General features: G+C 35.2%; 2 protein-coding genes across 2 annotated transcripts; both read right to left on the reverse strand.

The window, feature by feature from the left end:
* Positions 1-13: 13 nt before the first annotated feature.
* LOC114521446 (protein phosphatase 1H-like) lies at positions 14-4,832 on the reverse strand. The gene is made up of 12 exons (XM_028541901.1): positions 4,755-4,832; positions 4,385-4,624; positions 3,584-3,692; positions 3,010-3,249; positions 2,614-2,726; positions 2,403-2,487; positions 1,914-2,032; positions 1,708-1,774; positions 1,426-1,533; positions 1,229-1,324; positions 811-866; positions 14-583 (listed from the first exon to the last, which is right to left on the reverse strand). Exons 2-12 carry the CDS (start codon positions 4,618-4,620, stop codon positions 274-276), a joined length of 1,539 nt encoding a protein of 512 aa, XP_028397702.1. The 5' UTR covers positions 4,621-4,624; positions 4,755-4,832; the 3' UTR covers positions 14-273.
* Positions 4,833-6,502: 1,670 nt separating this feature from the next.
* On the reverse strand, positions 6,503-10,330 carry LOC114521546 (protein lap1-like). Its single transcript, XM_028542011.1, has 6 exons — positions 10,145-10,330; positions 8,240-9,163; positions 7,807-7,950; positions 7,416-7,603; positions 6,936-6,987; positions 6,503-6,625 (listed from the first exon to the last, which is right to left on the reverse strand). Exons 1-6 carry the CDS (start codon positions 10,250-10,252, stop codon positions 6,503-6,505), a joined length of 1,539 nt encoding a protein of 512 aa, XP_028397812.1. The 5' UTR covers positions 10,253-10,330.
* Between the last annotated feature and the right edge of the window lie 4,010 nt (positions 10,331-14,340).

Below are 14,340 nucleotides of genomic sequence, written 5' to 3' on the forward strand. Positions count from 1 at the left end.
GTTATGTGACGTCATCAATAGTATTCAAAACTGCAGTATTCAAAATGTGACGCCCCAACCGTTCAACGGCAGAAGCCGACATTTTCTTGATGTTGCATGTCAGGAAACAACATAGCCTATTGTGTATACCGGACTTTGCAGCATGGTCGATTTAGTCTACCGATGCTTAGTATTATATAAAAATATGTAGGTAGAAATCCTTCGCTTCATAACTGTACAATACTGCGTATATTACTATGTTTTTATACTGAGAATATACTGAGAACACTATAGTTAACTAAGACGAAATGTTGAATTACCGTTCGTCTCTAAATTGGAAACGACTTCATTCATTCCATTGTCGTTTGACGATCGTGTTTCCGCCGGTATTGAATGCACAGGGTATTGAACAGTTTCCGGTTGTTCTTGGAATTTTTTAGAAAGCGGGATAACAAATACTGAAATATCATCATATGAAGCAGGATCGGTAGCCTTCAATTCTACATTGTCATTAAAATTGATTTCATCTCTGGATATTCTCCACCCACGTTGCGTATTGCGACCTCGAGCAGCCATCACGAGATTTTGTGCAGCTACACTATATCTATAGAGATCAGAGTAAACAAGTTAGGCCCAGTAAACTCTAAAATGACTCAGTCTGTTTTATTACAGTTCACTAGTTAGGCCAGAAGAACAATAACTTATTTCTACTGTAGGTGTGGGAATGTTTAAAGACGATAATAAAAAGATTACTTTCTATAAGACAGTCCCTGTATGTTTATTCAGGGATCGATAAAAATGCACTCGAATCACACGTAATAAAACAATTACCTTCTTTTCTCGTGCACGTCGCAATGTGTGAAGGTGCTTTGGACAATTTTACATGCCTGCAGAAAGAAATATATCGCGTAGTGACATCACGGAATGCCATGCTAATTGATACACTGTCGACAATTGGACCAATTCCTTACTAAACTAAATTAAAAATTAGCTTCGTCACAGTACAAAATTAGTAAAATTGGAAAGTTTCGTGGCGAAATATTGTAAACTAAAGTGTTAAAAATATCAGTGCGCGAAGTTGACATATTTTGTCAAAATTAGTATTACGCTCAAAAAAATCCCCACCGCTTTTTGAAAAGTGCTGTGCACCTCAGAACTGACTTTTCCTGATTCATGATTCAGTTTAATAGTAAAATGGTCCATTTTGAGACTTTTGCTTACAAAGACAAGCAAGCAAGCAAGCACAAACCTTCTCATTAGATACTCTTTCCCATAATCCATCAGTCGCCATGATGAGAACATCATTCTCATTTATTGTTTCTTTCGATAAATCGTATATTGTCACCTGAAAAAGACATTTTTAACTATAGTTAAAACTAATAGTATTCACTACACGGCCCGTGAACACGCTTGCAATAATTTTAAAATTTAGGTTAATTAATTTACCTCTGGTTCAGGAGTCAAAAAGGGTTTGACTGGAATGCCCGTGTACGAAGCTTTTAAATCAAAATCTCCAAATCCTCTTGTTGTTCCAATTGTTTCGAGAAGACGAGCCTGAATAAGTAAAAACCTATATCAGTAATCGTACATTTCTGGTTATATAGCTATAAATTTGGATGAGAAAACACTAAAATACACTGAAATTATAATTGCTGGGCTGCCTGGGCAGTTGGTGCTTGCCGAGCGCATGCTCATTCATACCACATGCCCATCGGATGATTTCATTACCGATTTTCCACTGCCAGATATCATTTGTGTTTTAAAGACATCCTCCTCCGTTATATTTTTTAATGCCCTAGTAGTAAATATCAAAAACAGATTTTTATTTCACACATCCAGATCTTTTTTGACTTGAATTGAGGTAAATTTTTAAAATTGAAATTTTAAAATCTTTTTGAATTGAATTGAGCTAGGAGTCAAACAAATTGTCATACCATCCGGTCATATTTCGGTCTCTAAAGAAAAGTTTCTTTCCAATGTGTTTTCGACGAGGTTTTTGCTGAAATTCTAAACGAGTGAACTCATTTCCCAACAAATGTGGTTTCATTCCAGCCTAAAATATATTTAAATATCATAATAAAATTCTGTACCAGGAAATTAGTCAGTTCTGTAAGGGAGAGCGCGCGATATTTAGTAAATTCTATTTAGTAAAGTTTGGTTGCAAACTACTGTAAAATGAGTGAAAATACAGACAATATTTACTAGTAATAGCATGCAATCAAACTTCGTAAAAGTACTAAATTTGATATGCTCTATCAACCAGTGCTGGTAACGTTTGTTCATTGGCATTTTCATTAGGTGTATTGATTGTAAATACCTCTGGGCATTAATTGTGGTGAATCTCCGGGGAATGAGCAGAGGGGAGTATTAGGTCTAACATTTTTTGATCTGCTCACATTAAGTAATATTGAATTAAGCCTTACCAGGACTTGAAGTCGACAGCGATCAGTCTCAGGAGTATGATCTTTTGTCACCGGGATTGGTTTTCCATCTTTGCATATAATTGCTCTGCATTTTGATAATTATAGTGGGATATTAATAAAGTAGCTATGAATTTTACTGTTCTTGATTGTTCTTGTGACAATAAACAGTTATAAAGATTTTACTATGTATGTATAAAACATAAAGTTCAACCTGGAATCACCAGCATTGGCAAGAAATAATTTATTCTTCATAAACAATGAAACAACTGCAGTACATCCACCAGTAATTTTATGAAGACTTCTATCCTTATTTATGCGATTATCCTAAAATATAGCAGGTAAAAAATGACAAGATGATAAAGTCAATATATATTAATATATATATAATATATATATATATATTATATATATATATTCAGTAGCCAAGGCAATCCAATTTTCAGTCATGCATGTACAATGCAAGTTTTAGTTATTTTTCATTACTTTCGAAATTCATTGTTTTCACAGACTATGAACCCTGAAACATTTGCACTAGCATGGCCTGCAAAAGTCAGGCTGACCCAGCCTCCGGCTGTATATAATTAATAATGTAATTTAACAAAATTACCATATCTAAAAACGATTGTTCCAATGCTCCAGTGATAACAGCTTCAAAGTCTATTGTAGGAGCAACAACTCCTTGTAATACTGGCAGTTTTCCATAATTTTTCTCCTCACAAACAATCACATCTTGAATTTCATGTAGTTTCTCATGAATTATATCTTGAAGTTGATTGACAGCTGCCAAGGCCGCACCTGCTCCTGCGTGGCCGTCAAATATACCAAAACACCAGTATGGAAGTTTTGTCTGCAAATATATAAGTACAATGAATTAATACCTCTACCGGTAGTTTAGTCTCAGTTAATCATATATTTTTTTCAAAGTTGTCAAAAAAGTTTAGTCTCAAAAATTTTATCATAGCCATCAAAATATATTTTAGAAAATCAGATAAACATCTGGTATGCTGTATTAACATTGTTTCTCAACATGGCATTGGAATCGATGCAGTCAAGGGAAGCAAACTAATTACAATTTGCATGGCAACTTGGGCTTTCAGGACAGTACTGTATTCATAAAAATTCTGTATTTCATTTATCACATGCTTGCAGTAGTGTTTATAGCCGTCATAATTAATACATACAATTGTATCTTCTTTTGGTTTCTCATCAATACTTATTACATGTAAGCAAAATAATTCTGCAAATGCTTGATCTTCGTTGACTAAATAGGTCTTCCCTGCATTGATTGTTCTATAATGGACAATTATGTTTTATTTATCTATACATTGATCACTATGTGAAAACTTTGCACACAATATTGGTAAAAACATATTTAGTACAAGATAAAAAAATCTATACATCTATTTACATATCACCAATTGTTTATTTTCTTTGATGCTAATTTCTCCTAAAAATGACTACATGTATCGAACCAAATATCTAAGGGATGTGCTCCTTAGTCACATAAATTATAGTGCAATAGTGCCTTGGCATAAATTTCTTGTTCAGTACCTATGCATATATCTACTTTAATAAATTGGAATTCTGCATTGCTCAAAGAGCAAAATAGCAGGTCAGGATGCAAAATTTAACACTTATTGGTAAAACAAAGTTGCTGGTCATTCAATAAACAAAGTTGACCAACACAGAAAATTGTGAATAGTTGGCAGGAAATGCAGTTTGTAAGATGCATACACTATATAAAAGTTTCTGGACCTATTTAAGGCAACTACCCAGCCAAAAAGGCTGAAATTAATATTTTAATTTTAATATTATCCTCCTTCAAAAAAAACTCATGTTGTTTCACGTAATTCGCAAAATCCATCAATCACTGATTGTCTATTGATGACTTGATGCGGTAGTAATTATACAATCCATTGTGAATTTTACTACAGCATGGGATTTATGTACATTATAGTACTCGAGCTGGTGTACAAACTTACTCGGAATAACCTGCATTCAATGGTAATTCTCTTTGAGCGACAAGTATTGGTCGTATTTCATGATCTGCTGATGCTTTGGCAGCTTCTTTACTCAAACCAAGGAATGAGGGTCGAGTGTAGGGAAAAAGCTCAGTTGAATTAACCTTCTGATGGGCTTTCAGTCCATCTGATTTCTGGCCACTGGGAAAAACTAGATTGCCTGCCCATTTCCTAACTCCGTTCAACGCAGCAGCCATTTTTCTTCATTATTTATATAAAAAAGACATTTTCAAGTATTTATTAATTGCTCTTTCACTGTCATCGCAAACACGGAAGTGATGGATAATTATGGAAATTTGGTGACCCAAATTTGGGTACCTGAACAACCCACCGAATTCATCCGCAACGTTCCACCACTGAGTGTATTCCACCAGTGACCAGTCATCGGGAAACAGATCTGGGAACAGATATCAACAGAAGAACCGGGCTCAGGGGAACTGGAGAACCGTGAAAAAAGGGGATTAGGGGACCGGGATATAGGGAAAACGCGGAACGGAAAAACCAGGAAGCAGTGGAATGGGGAAACTAGAGAAAGGGAGACCTGGGGAACGGGGAAACAGAATATTTTTGCAAACTGAGCCGTTCAGTAATTTATACCGAGTTTCCCCTTTCGAGAATCATGACTATTTTGACGTTAAAATCCAACAAGGATTGTTTCAAGACACCGAGAGAATATCAAAACACTAAAATTATCGCATTGGACATTTTATTTTCTCGCTAAAAACACTTAAAAAACGTTTAGGCGTTTAAATCTTGCGTGTGCATTTTTAGGCATTTTAGTTTTCTATGCCGCTCGCTGACAGCAATGCCGCACAGGGGCATGAAAACACTGGCGAATTCAATCAATTTCGATTTTGAAACCGAGTGGCAAAATTTTGACTACCACAACTACCTTCATATATGACTTGAAATTAGATGTTAGCGGCATTAGTTCTCTAATGACTTAAATATTACGGTAGACCCATTATGTTTAGCAGACAATCCAGTTTATTATTCAACCAATCTTTGTGTTTTTGAGACATTCCATCAATCCATTTCTTCGGCAGCATTTTGTATCCAGTGTGGCACCCCAATATTGCTCCCACAACCGAAGCGTTACAGCTGGCCATTCCTCCTTCAAAAATCAAGTCGGTAATGCACGACCTATAGAATATCATTCAGCCTATTATTAGACACATGTCTTCACGTCTAAGGCATGGAGCAAAAAAACGGGATAAAACTTAAGATTTACAATCTCTACCTGCGTCATGATTTAAAAATTCCCAGTGCATTCTACAATGCATAATTGGAATAGTACCAATAAAGTTACAATACAGGAAACCTGCATTGATATTCATTATTCCCTCACTATAGGCTTATCGTCCTGTACAAGTAATTTATGAGTAATAATCAACTTACTGAAAAGTTTCGTTGAGTTTTCTAAGACCAACAGCAGCTGAGCCCAGTGGTTTCAACGTGTACACAATGTTTCTTGTCTCATTACATTGTACACTGTCGAAAGAAAAACTCTGTTGATAGTTGCATAAATATATAGCAGGCAATATACTTAAATAAACTATAAAAATGCAGAAGCTGCATGGTTAAAACATTAACTATAAAACATTGTTTTCCCTGATTTATACATCTTCAATGCCCCCAAAACGTTTCGTGCAATAAGTAATCGCATTGGTGTCAATACCAGATTACAGAATACAGTAATTTTGAAATTGGTATTTCATCTGCCATACTGGTTTGCATTAAACAAATCTAAAAATTTTATTGTCTGATAAACAGCGAATTAAGCTTTGAAATGGCACACATCTATATAACCTATCTATATATATGCTCTACAGTTTAGAGAATTTACTCTTGACTTCCAGTATATACACTGATATAGACAACAAGCCATCGGTGTATTGGGTCAGTAGAAAATATAGCAAAAACCAAGTTATTTTAAACTTGTAAAGTCGTATCAAAAATAATAATAAAACGTCGTTTAGTGAATATATTTCCGCTGTTTTGGTCTCTAAATGTTTTAAGAAAAATTAGAATAGCATGGGTATAAAATCTCATAAATTTACACCTACCTTTCGAATGTCTTCATTCCACGTATTTATTTATTTCACTCACTTGAGAGCCATCATCCAGATATCTTTTAGATCTTTCTGCAGCTTCAAATAAGATTGCTTCCACAGAATCATTGTCATTCAAGTCATGTTTACCCTAAATAAAAAGCATGGTAACGATCGGTGTATGAGAGATTTTATAAATTTCGCTCATGCATATTCATTTTTAATCGTCACCATGCGCTATCTTTCAACGAAAGATTTGTTCAGTATTTTAATAATTGCATGGTTGTGTATAATATTTCAATTCACTTTGTATAAGATCTAAAGTCGAGTTGCTATGTTAGTCTGTCTTTCGTAAAATGAAACGAGCCTCAAAATTCATCACATCATTGTACAAAAAAAGGTCGCGATACGTTTTTCCATTTTCCAACGAAACTTGTTAAAATATTTAAAATAAAATATACCTGAAGAAGAAGAGCAATGATGGTATTTACCGCGACACAACTTGCGATACACCTAACAAGAATAGTTTTATAAAATAAAATCCTGATAAGAATGATATCTTTAATCATGAAATTATAGTTAGTTGGACGAGATGCATAGACCATAGCTGCAACTACACTGATTCTTGATTTTGAAACTGTCAAGAACGTCAATTAAGTTGCTTAAAACAAGTTTAAAAAGTTTACTTCTCTGAGAAAAGTGAACTATCAGAATGTTTTGCGAGGTTCTTCGTAGAAAATGATACAATTCGCAAAGTCTTCTGATATGTAGTTACGTTTAAAACAGGCCAATAAATGTAAGTCCCTTGTCGTCTCTCGTGTGACTATTTGTCAGAGGGATCATGCTTGATGATGCTAACAGTCGGAAAATTGTTGCTACCTGTACAATGACACAAACGTTTATTCTAAAACTAGCTGAACTTTAATTTACGTCATCTATACCTTGCATCTGCATGAGTACATTTACATATTCTCGCGGCGTTGGCACAAACTTCGTCCAAGTCATAAAAATGTGAAACACTTAAAACAGCGGTTCGTGCTACTGCGGCATTTGAACAATACTGCTTTTCATGACTTATCATTTTTGCTACAAAATGAGGATCTTTTGTATATTCAGCATCGTTCAAGATCTAAAAAAATGGATTCTCATTGAAAGAAAATGTTATAACTTATACATAAAACGAGCTATGTCTTGCCTTTAAGAGGCCAAGCAGAGGGTTCAATTCCCTGGTAAATTTTGTCCCCGCCCTGAGAAAAATGAAACAAGATGAGATAATCGTGTTCCTGCTGACTTGTAGTTGTTCAGTAATGTGTTTGATAATTGTTAGCCTACCTTTCCAAATAAGCCTTTGAAATCCGGACCTTTTATTTCACCCAACTCTGAAAATCCATTTTTATTCCACGATGCTAACCTACGCGCGACATCAAGTTCGTCGACCACTCCACCCCAGGAAAGAATGGAATCCAAGATCAATATCTAAATGGTTTAGTTTTTGCATGTTTACATCATCATTCTAAATTAACATTAGCTTCCATAAATAAATGGGTAAAAAACATTAGGTCCGTGATCATTCTATAGGTATCAGTGAACTGACTAAAGCCAATTTTTGCAAATTACGCAAGCTGCATAAAGCATGAGTAACTTCGATTACTGTTCCACCTACCATCATAAACACTCTCATTCAAACCAATAAACAATCTGTAACAACTGCAAAATAATTTCTTCTGAAATCACCATCTTCACTCAAAATCTCGCTTACACTTACCATTTGATCAAATGAATGTGTCCAGCATCCTTTCTCGAAATTGTTTCTATGAATATCATTTATGATGTCACAGTAGTTTAATTGTTCTTTATCATAATAAAATGCACATTCACTCTTGCTTAAGAAATCAGTTAAGTACCCAAGAGCACTGCCAATAGCTGCACCGTAGATACAACCAATAATCTTGTTAGACAATTCATCCGGTGGAAATGTGGTCGCCATTGTCGGGGGAAGAAGCGGTGTCTTTACTTTCACTTTCATATGAAAACTTTGTGTCTGTGTTTCGTTGTATAATTGCGTCATAGCAGTGTTCAAATTTGGATGAGTAAATGCATCACCTTTTCGCACACGCGGAAATATATTTACAATATCTTCTTGCCGTGGTAGAGGTAATGCGTGTTCCTTTTCAAAATATTGTCTAATGCTAGCAAGACCTTTATCGCAGATATCTTGATGAGGTGTAGTTAAACGGTTGTTTAAACACACCAGAACTTCTAAACTATCGATTAAACAAAGTGAAAGCGGTATTTGTTCCAAAAAATTATTATTCACGTTCAGCTTCTTCAACTTTTTTAGATTATCCATATCATCACGTAATGCTCTTAACTTATTGTTAGAAAGATCAAGCTTTTGAAGTGATTTCAGCAGAGAAAATGAGTTCGGCAGTTTTGATAACAGATTATGCGACAGTTCAAGTATTTCAAGGTGGATTAACATGCCAAAAGATTCAGGCAAGCTGGAAATTCGGTTAAAATTCAAATTAAGATGAATTAGGTGAGGCAATTGTAGTGGAAGTTCTTGAGGAATCTGTGTTATGCAATGAAATGAAACAATTAATGTTTCATAAAAAGAAATATGAGCAAATAGTCGGGCAGGAATTTCCACAAGACCAGGATTTTCTTCAACCACTTCATTTCGCAGATGCTGCAAGAAAATTTAAAATTAATTTTCCCATAGAGAGCAACCTTTTACAGGATTAATTTATTTTGTTTTCAAGTAGTGAAATACTTTGCAAAATACTTCACAGATGAGATAAAGTCATAATGTGTGAACAAAATCTATGGCAGTAGCCACAGTTAATGCATTGACTTTTGGTTCACAAACTAAGGGTCTTCTGTTGTCCTTAGTACACTTGCATAAATAAATGCATTCTTTCACTTTATATATTTACTACAAAGTTTTGAATTATACAAATTTTTAAAAAAATTATAGACATTGTGACTCATCTATAAATCAATTGTCTAGTGATGCACAATACTAGACCAATCAAATCGGCCTCTTGTTTTCTTGATGGCACTACAAACAATGTGGCCTCGAATATTCACAAATCTGGCAACTCTGGTGTTCAAAGGTTTGGGGGCGGGGTTCCAGGTTCTGCAGTCTTTTATAAACAAGTATAGAATTATCAATTGTATTACTATAGAGGACCATGCAGGCCTGTTTAGGATAGTATAAAGAAAGGTAGCTATATCCATAGCCCACAGGCAGACAAGCATTCAGTGTAGCTAATTAGCTATAAAATAGATACAAATGATATAAAGGATGGGAAATTATTTTCATCCATGTTAACTAGTGTGTGCACTTTATACACTCCACAGGATAGGGTTACAAATTCATATTTTTAGAATCATCATAGTCAGATCAAGCACAGAAAAAGTAATAAAGTTTGTTTTTGTATTAACCTTATTATCCACATCCGTCCCAGAATGTGATCCTAGCAGCATACAAAGCAAATTCTAGCTGTTTCTAGGTTGAGCATTTGCTTTTTTCTACATGGATTTAGGTCTCCCCAAATCGCCGATTCAATTAATGCAATGATAGGCGAATGGAGATTATAGTTTATTCATGCAACTATAATTAAAAAAGTATATATAAAAGATAAAAATAGAATAACTTAATACAAACCTGATCCAGTTGGTAAGAAGTCAAACGTCTGCTCAAATCCAACTTTTCCGACGATAGACTGTTCAGTTGATCTTTCTCGAGATGACTGGTAAATTCAACATTTCCCATTTCTTTTAAACGTTTTTAATGAACATAATAGAATAATAAGAAAAAATAACAAAATATCAATACTAAATGCCTCATGATGAGGTGAGGCGCTAGAAGATAATGACGTAGCAGATACATAAGCAGAATAGCTATTTATTATTCATGTGCGTCATCACCTTTCCAGCTAGCACTGCCGTATATATATTTTTCAGAAGGTTTTATAGCCTGTTTGAAAAGGGTGCAAAAATTGGAATTGCAGCGGTTTGAAAATGTTCCGCTTAGTGGTAGGGTTTACACGATGCCGGTACAACATTATAATTGTTTGTCATGTGGCATTTTTTCTCCAATAAGATTTTAAACAAGAATATCGCTGCCAGAAAAATGAAACCGAAAATAGATAGTAGAGACTAGAGAGAGAGAACACCGAAGGAGAGTAATTTTAAATGGAGTGGATTAATAATCATTAATTACTAATAAGTCATTTTTCTAATGAAAACGCAACGTGTAAACGGGATCTTAATAATAAAGTTTCTCAGTCTCATCAATTGCAGTTTCTATTGCTTCTTCTGGGTCAAAATCATCATTTTTAAGAAACGCATCTTTTGCGTGCATTATTTTCTTATGCTGCGAGTACTCTTCTCGCCGTGGTAGAGGTAAAGCGTTTTCCTTTTCGAAATATTGTCTAATGCTAGCTAGCACGACCTTTATCGCAGATATCTTGTAGATATGTTTATATCTCGCAGATATGTTCCAGATACGAACAATATTGTTGATTTCTAATTTAATGAAGATCCCTTCTAAAAATTGTTTCATGTATGAGTACAAATACGACGAATCTTTAATCTCTCACCCAGGCAAGGCCGTAAAACTGCAGCTTTGTCAGGCTAATTTCGACACTTTAAGACACACTCATCCGGCAAAAATTTGTGAAATGTTTTTGGGTAAAGTACTTTTAAATGACTTGAATGAAACTCTCAAATGCTTTTAGTTAGATTTCTAATGAGTATAGTAGCCTCTCATGCATACTGCCCCTACGTTTGCTGTTTGACCACGCCCTTTCTGTTTTTCGTCGGGCAAAATATTCCTGCACCCCCCTCCCAAGCACAACACCAACGTTACGTCCCTGAACCCATTGACCCAGGCCTTACAGAAAGTCGAGCTTATCAAGCTATAGCTGATCGTTCCCTTTAGTCATGAAAAGTAGGGATTGAAAGTGTTTGTGCCTCTGATGAGGTATACAGACATTGGTGCTGGAATAAATTAATCAAATTCTCTTAGTCTCAACTTTTAATGAACAGGGTGTTTCGAAGAAAACGAAACGCATTAAAATCGCCCATCATGACAATTTCATTGTTAGAATTGACATGCCCAACACTGTATTTGGACCCATAGATTGGCCGTTGCCATGACATTGCGAAAGTTAATAGATAAAGCAAACATGATGGTATCATTTGATTGTATGCTGAAGACAAACACATTCTTTATCATCTTGATGGGCAGCTCACAATTTCACATGATACATAAGGTGATGATTGATGAAAAAAATGAAGTTACACAATGCCCGTCCACACGAGGCCGGAAGAATTTGAAAGAATATTTTTACGGTTACACGCACCATCCACACGTATCCGCCGTTTTCGCCCACTGGAAACGGAAGAATTTGAAAACGCTCTCCAGAGTGGAAGAATTTGAAAACGGCGGCTGAATGGATACGAGTGGACGGCTTTGCCGGATAGATAAATTTGAAAACGATTACATCACGTATCAAATCGTTTCCATATTAATGAGGCTTGTTTCAAGTCTTGTGGCTTATGCACAACTTTATATTGCTATATTAGCGTCAAATGAGTCTTATTTAGGTTATTTTCACGGTGAGTGAAATCTTCGCCAATCCTTTTAGCATTTGCGGAAGTATTTTTCGCTAAGAACATGTCCAAAATGTCGGAGTATGGTTATTCACAATTTTTTATACACGACGTCTGAAATGGCGTAGAACATAAAAAATCTTATGTGCTACGACCCCATCTACGTTATTCCTACGTAGACCATATCGCAGACGTCTCTGTTAAATCTTCGTAATGACAAATTATTTGTGCCGCGTCAATAGTTAATAGAAGGAGTGGTCAAACGTCATACTTTGTGTAAATATTTTCAGTGTAATCGTATTGGTAAGGAATTTTAATATCATTTTTTTTAATTCTTTCATAAATACATATTACTAAAAATAGTTAAAAATACGACATTAGAGGAGAAAAAATGTGCAATTTGTCGTTTCAAGTTAACAAAAAATTTCAATTCTATTCAATTCGTTCTGTTTTGTCTTCGACTCCGTGCACTCCATTGTGTAGTAATTTGACAGTTGTGCGTTACTAGGGAAGCGATAAAAACTTGTTTCAGTGTTGTGATCGCCCCCTTTTTGCTAGAATGAATCAAACTCATATGAAAATTTGTAACATAGTTACTGTAAAATTTGACAAAAGTTAGTTTCCTTAAAGTGAAGGGAATGATTAATTAATCTAAACCGTGACTTTTGCTGGTCGTTCTTGGCAGTCTTGGCAAAGATCTGCATCCTGGTCGTGGTCGTCTAAAATGCATCCTGGTCGTGCGAGAATAATAAAACTGTGGCCAACTCCGTGCTATTGGCACAAGGCCACTAAAGGAATTGTCTGATTTGGTCAGTTATGCATACGTTCGCAGAAAATTTGCATATGAATAAGTATTAGCCGGGTTTTTTTGGCTCACTCGCGTCGGTAATTAATGAAATTTATAACCGTATTTGAAATTTTAGAACTAAATTATTTTGTCTTTTTAACCTAAAATGTTTTTCTTTCATATTACTTGTTAAAAGGCGCTGATTAAAACACATGTAAAATGTCACAGGATGTTTAACTTGTCAAGATGAAGCATCATCAACATCAACTCCTACGCAACCTTCAAACGAGGATTATAAATGAGATATCGCAAGTATAAAGTGTTCAATAGTGGCAAGTCATTTATTTTCAAGCTGTTGCTGGAAAGTTCTGAGTTAGAGTCATACTGAATACCCTTTCGGATCGTCAACATACCTCTTCTTGAAATCTCTTCACCTAAGTTCGGATGATGTAGCATATAAATCGAGTTTGTTCCACTTATACCGACAGGCCCCGACTTGCCGTTGCTTAGGTTTAAAAAAGTGGGCAAGAATTGAAAAACCTCGCCATATATCTAGATCGTTAGTGAGGTTGCTTTCTCAGCACGTATTTTATTAAGGCTCTTTCCACCTAAGCCTTTTGAAAAGTGCGGAAACATTGAAAATTTCTATCGTTCATTAACAATAAACTTTTATACCATTCAATTTGAAAAGAAAAATCATCTAATTTTCTTTTGTTAGATGTTTTCTCGGACAATTCTGTTAACTTTACTTTCATGCTATGTTCAACAATCTTAATACAACAATCTTATGGTCTCGTAATAACCACCTTACAAAGATACTGAGAAGAAACCTCACAACAACAGGGTCATCGAACATCCAGATAATACGGCAAGAGAGTTGGGAATATTTTCCCAGGTTTTCCCCGAATGACATGGCAAATGGTGTACTATGGGACATCTTCAAAATGCAAGGCAGCAGACGTACATGGTTTGCGGGCTCGTCTGTAAACTTCGAGTCTGTGAAAAGTGTTCTGAAATACAACAAGTTATTGGTTTCAAGAATGGACAGTACTGCATGAACAGATTGTATAATTTAACACAGGACTGTAGTAATTAAATTGTAGCCTGCGAGTATGAGTCTACGTAACAACGAATATTCATAATTGAAAAGCATCCCACAGATGGTACGACACTGAAATAAAAAAGAGGGCTCAGAATGGATGTTCCAAGAATAGAGATTGTTAGGGTGTGTCAGACCACGGTTAATAGAATATACATGGTTTGATGAAGACTAAACAAAAGTACAATACAACTCATTAACTCATCATACAACTATGTTATTGTCCACATTTATGCAAAAAATGGTTCCTTTCTCGTCACGTGTCTATATTGTATTTGAGCCAAATTTACCAATGGCAGTCGTCTTGCTAAGCTCATCAACCTTGACTTGAAAAATCTGTTAATTATGAGATTGCTAT

The sequence above is a fragment of the Dendronephthya gigantea genome, unplaced genomic scaffold (assembly GCF_004324835.1).
Source record: "Dendronephthya gigantea isolate DGI-Jeju-01 unplaced genomic scaffold, DenGig_1.0 000020F, whole genome shotgun sequence".
Classification (NCBI taxonomy): Eukaryota; Metazoa; Cnidaria; class Anthozoa; order Malacalcyonacea; family Nephtheidae; genus Dendronephthya; species Dendronephthya gigantea.

What these genes read in the sequence shown, in the direction of transcription:
- LOC114521446 (XM_028541901.1), bottom strand. Translation starts at nt 4,620, where the DNA reads ATGGCTGCTGCGTTGAACGGAGTTAGGAAATGGGCAGGCAATCTAGTT. An exon ending in TTGAATGCAGGTTATTCCGA is followed by an intron (nt 3,693 to 4,384) that starts GTAAGTTTGTAC and finishes TGTCCATTATAG; the next exon opens with AACAATCAATGCAGGGAAGA. An exon ending in AACCAAAAGAAGATACAATT is followed by an intron (nt 3,250 to 3,583) that starts GTATGTATTAAT and finishes ATATATTTGCAG; the next exon opens with ACAAAACTTCCATACTGGTG.
- LOC114521546 (XM_028542011.1), bottom strand. Translation starts at nt 10,252, where the DNA reads ATGGGAAATGTTGAATTTACCAGTCATCTCGAGAAAGATCAACTGAAC. An exon ending in TCAAAGGCTTATTTGGAAAG is followed by an intron (nt 7,604 to 7,806) that starts GTAGGCTAACAA and finishes CCATTTTTTTAG; the next exon opens with ATCTTGAACGATGCTGAATA. An exon ending in TGTACTCATGCAGATGCAAG is followed by an intron (nt 6,988 to 7,415) that starts GTATAGATGACG and finishes TATTCTTGTTAG; the next exon opens with GTGTATCGCAAGTTGTGTCG.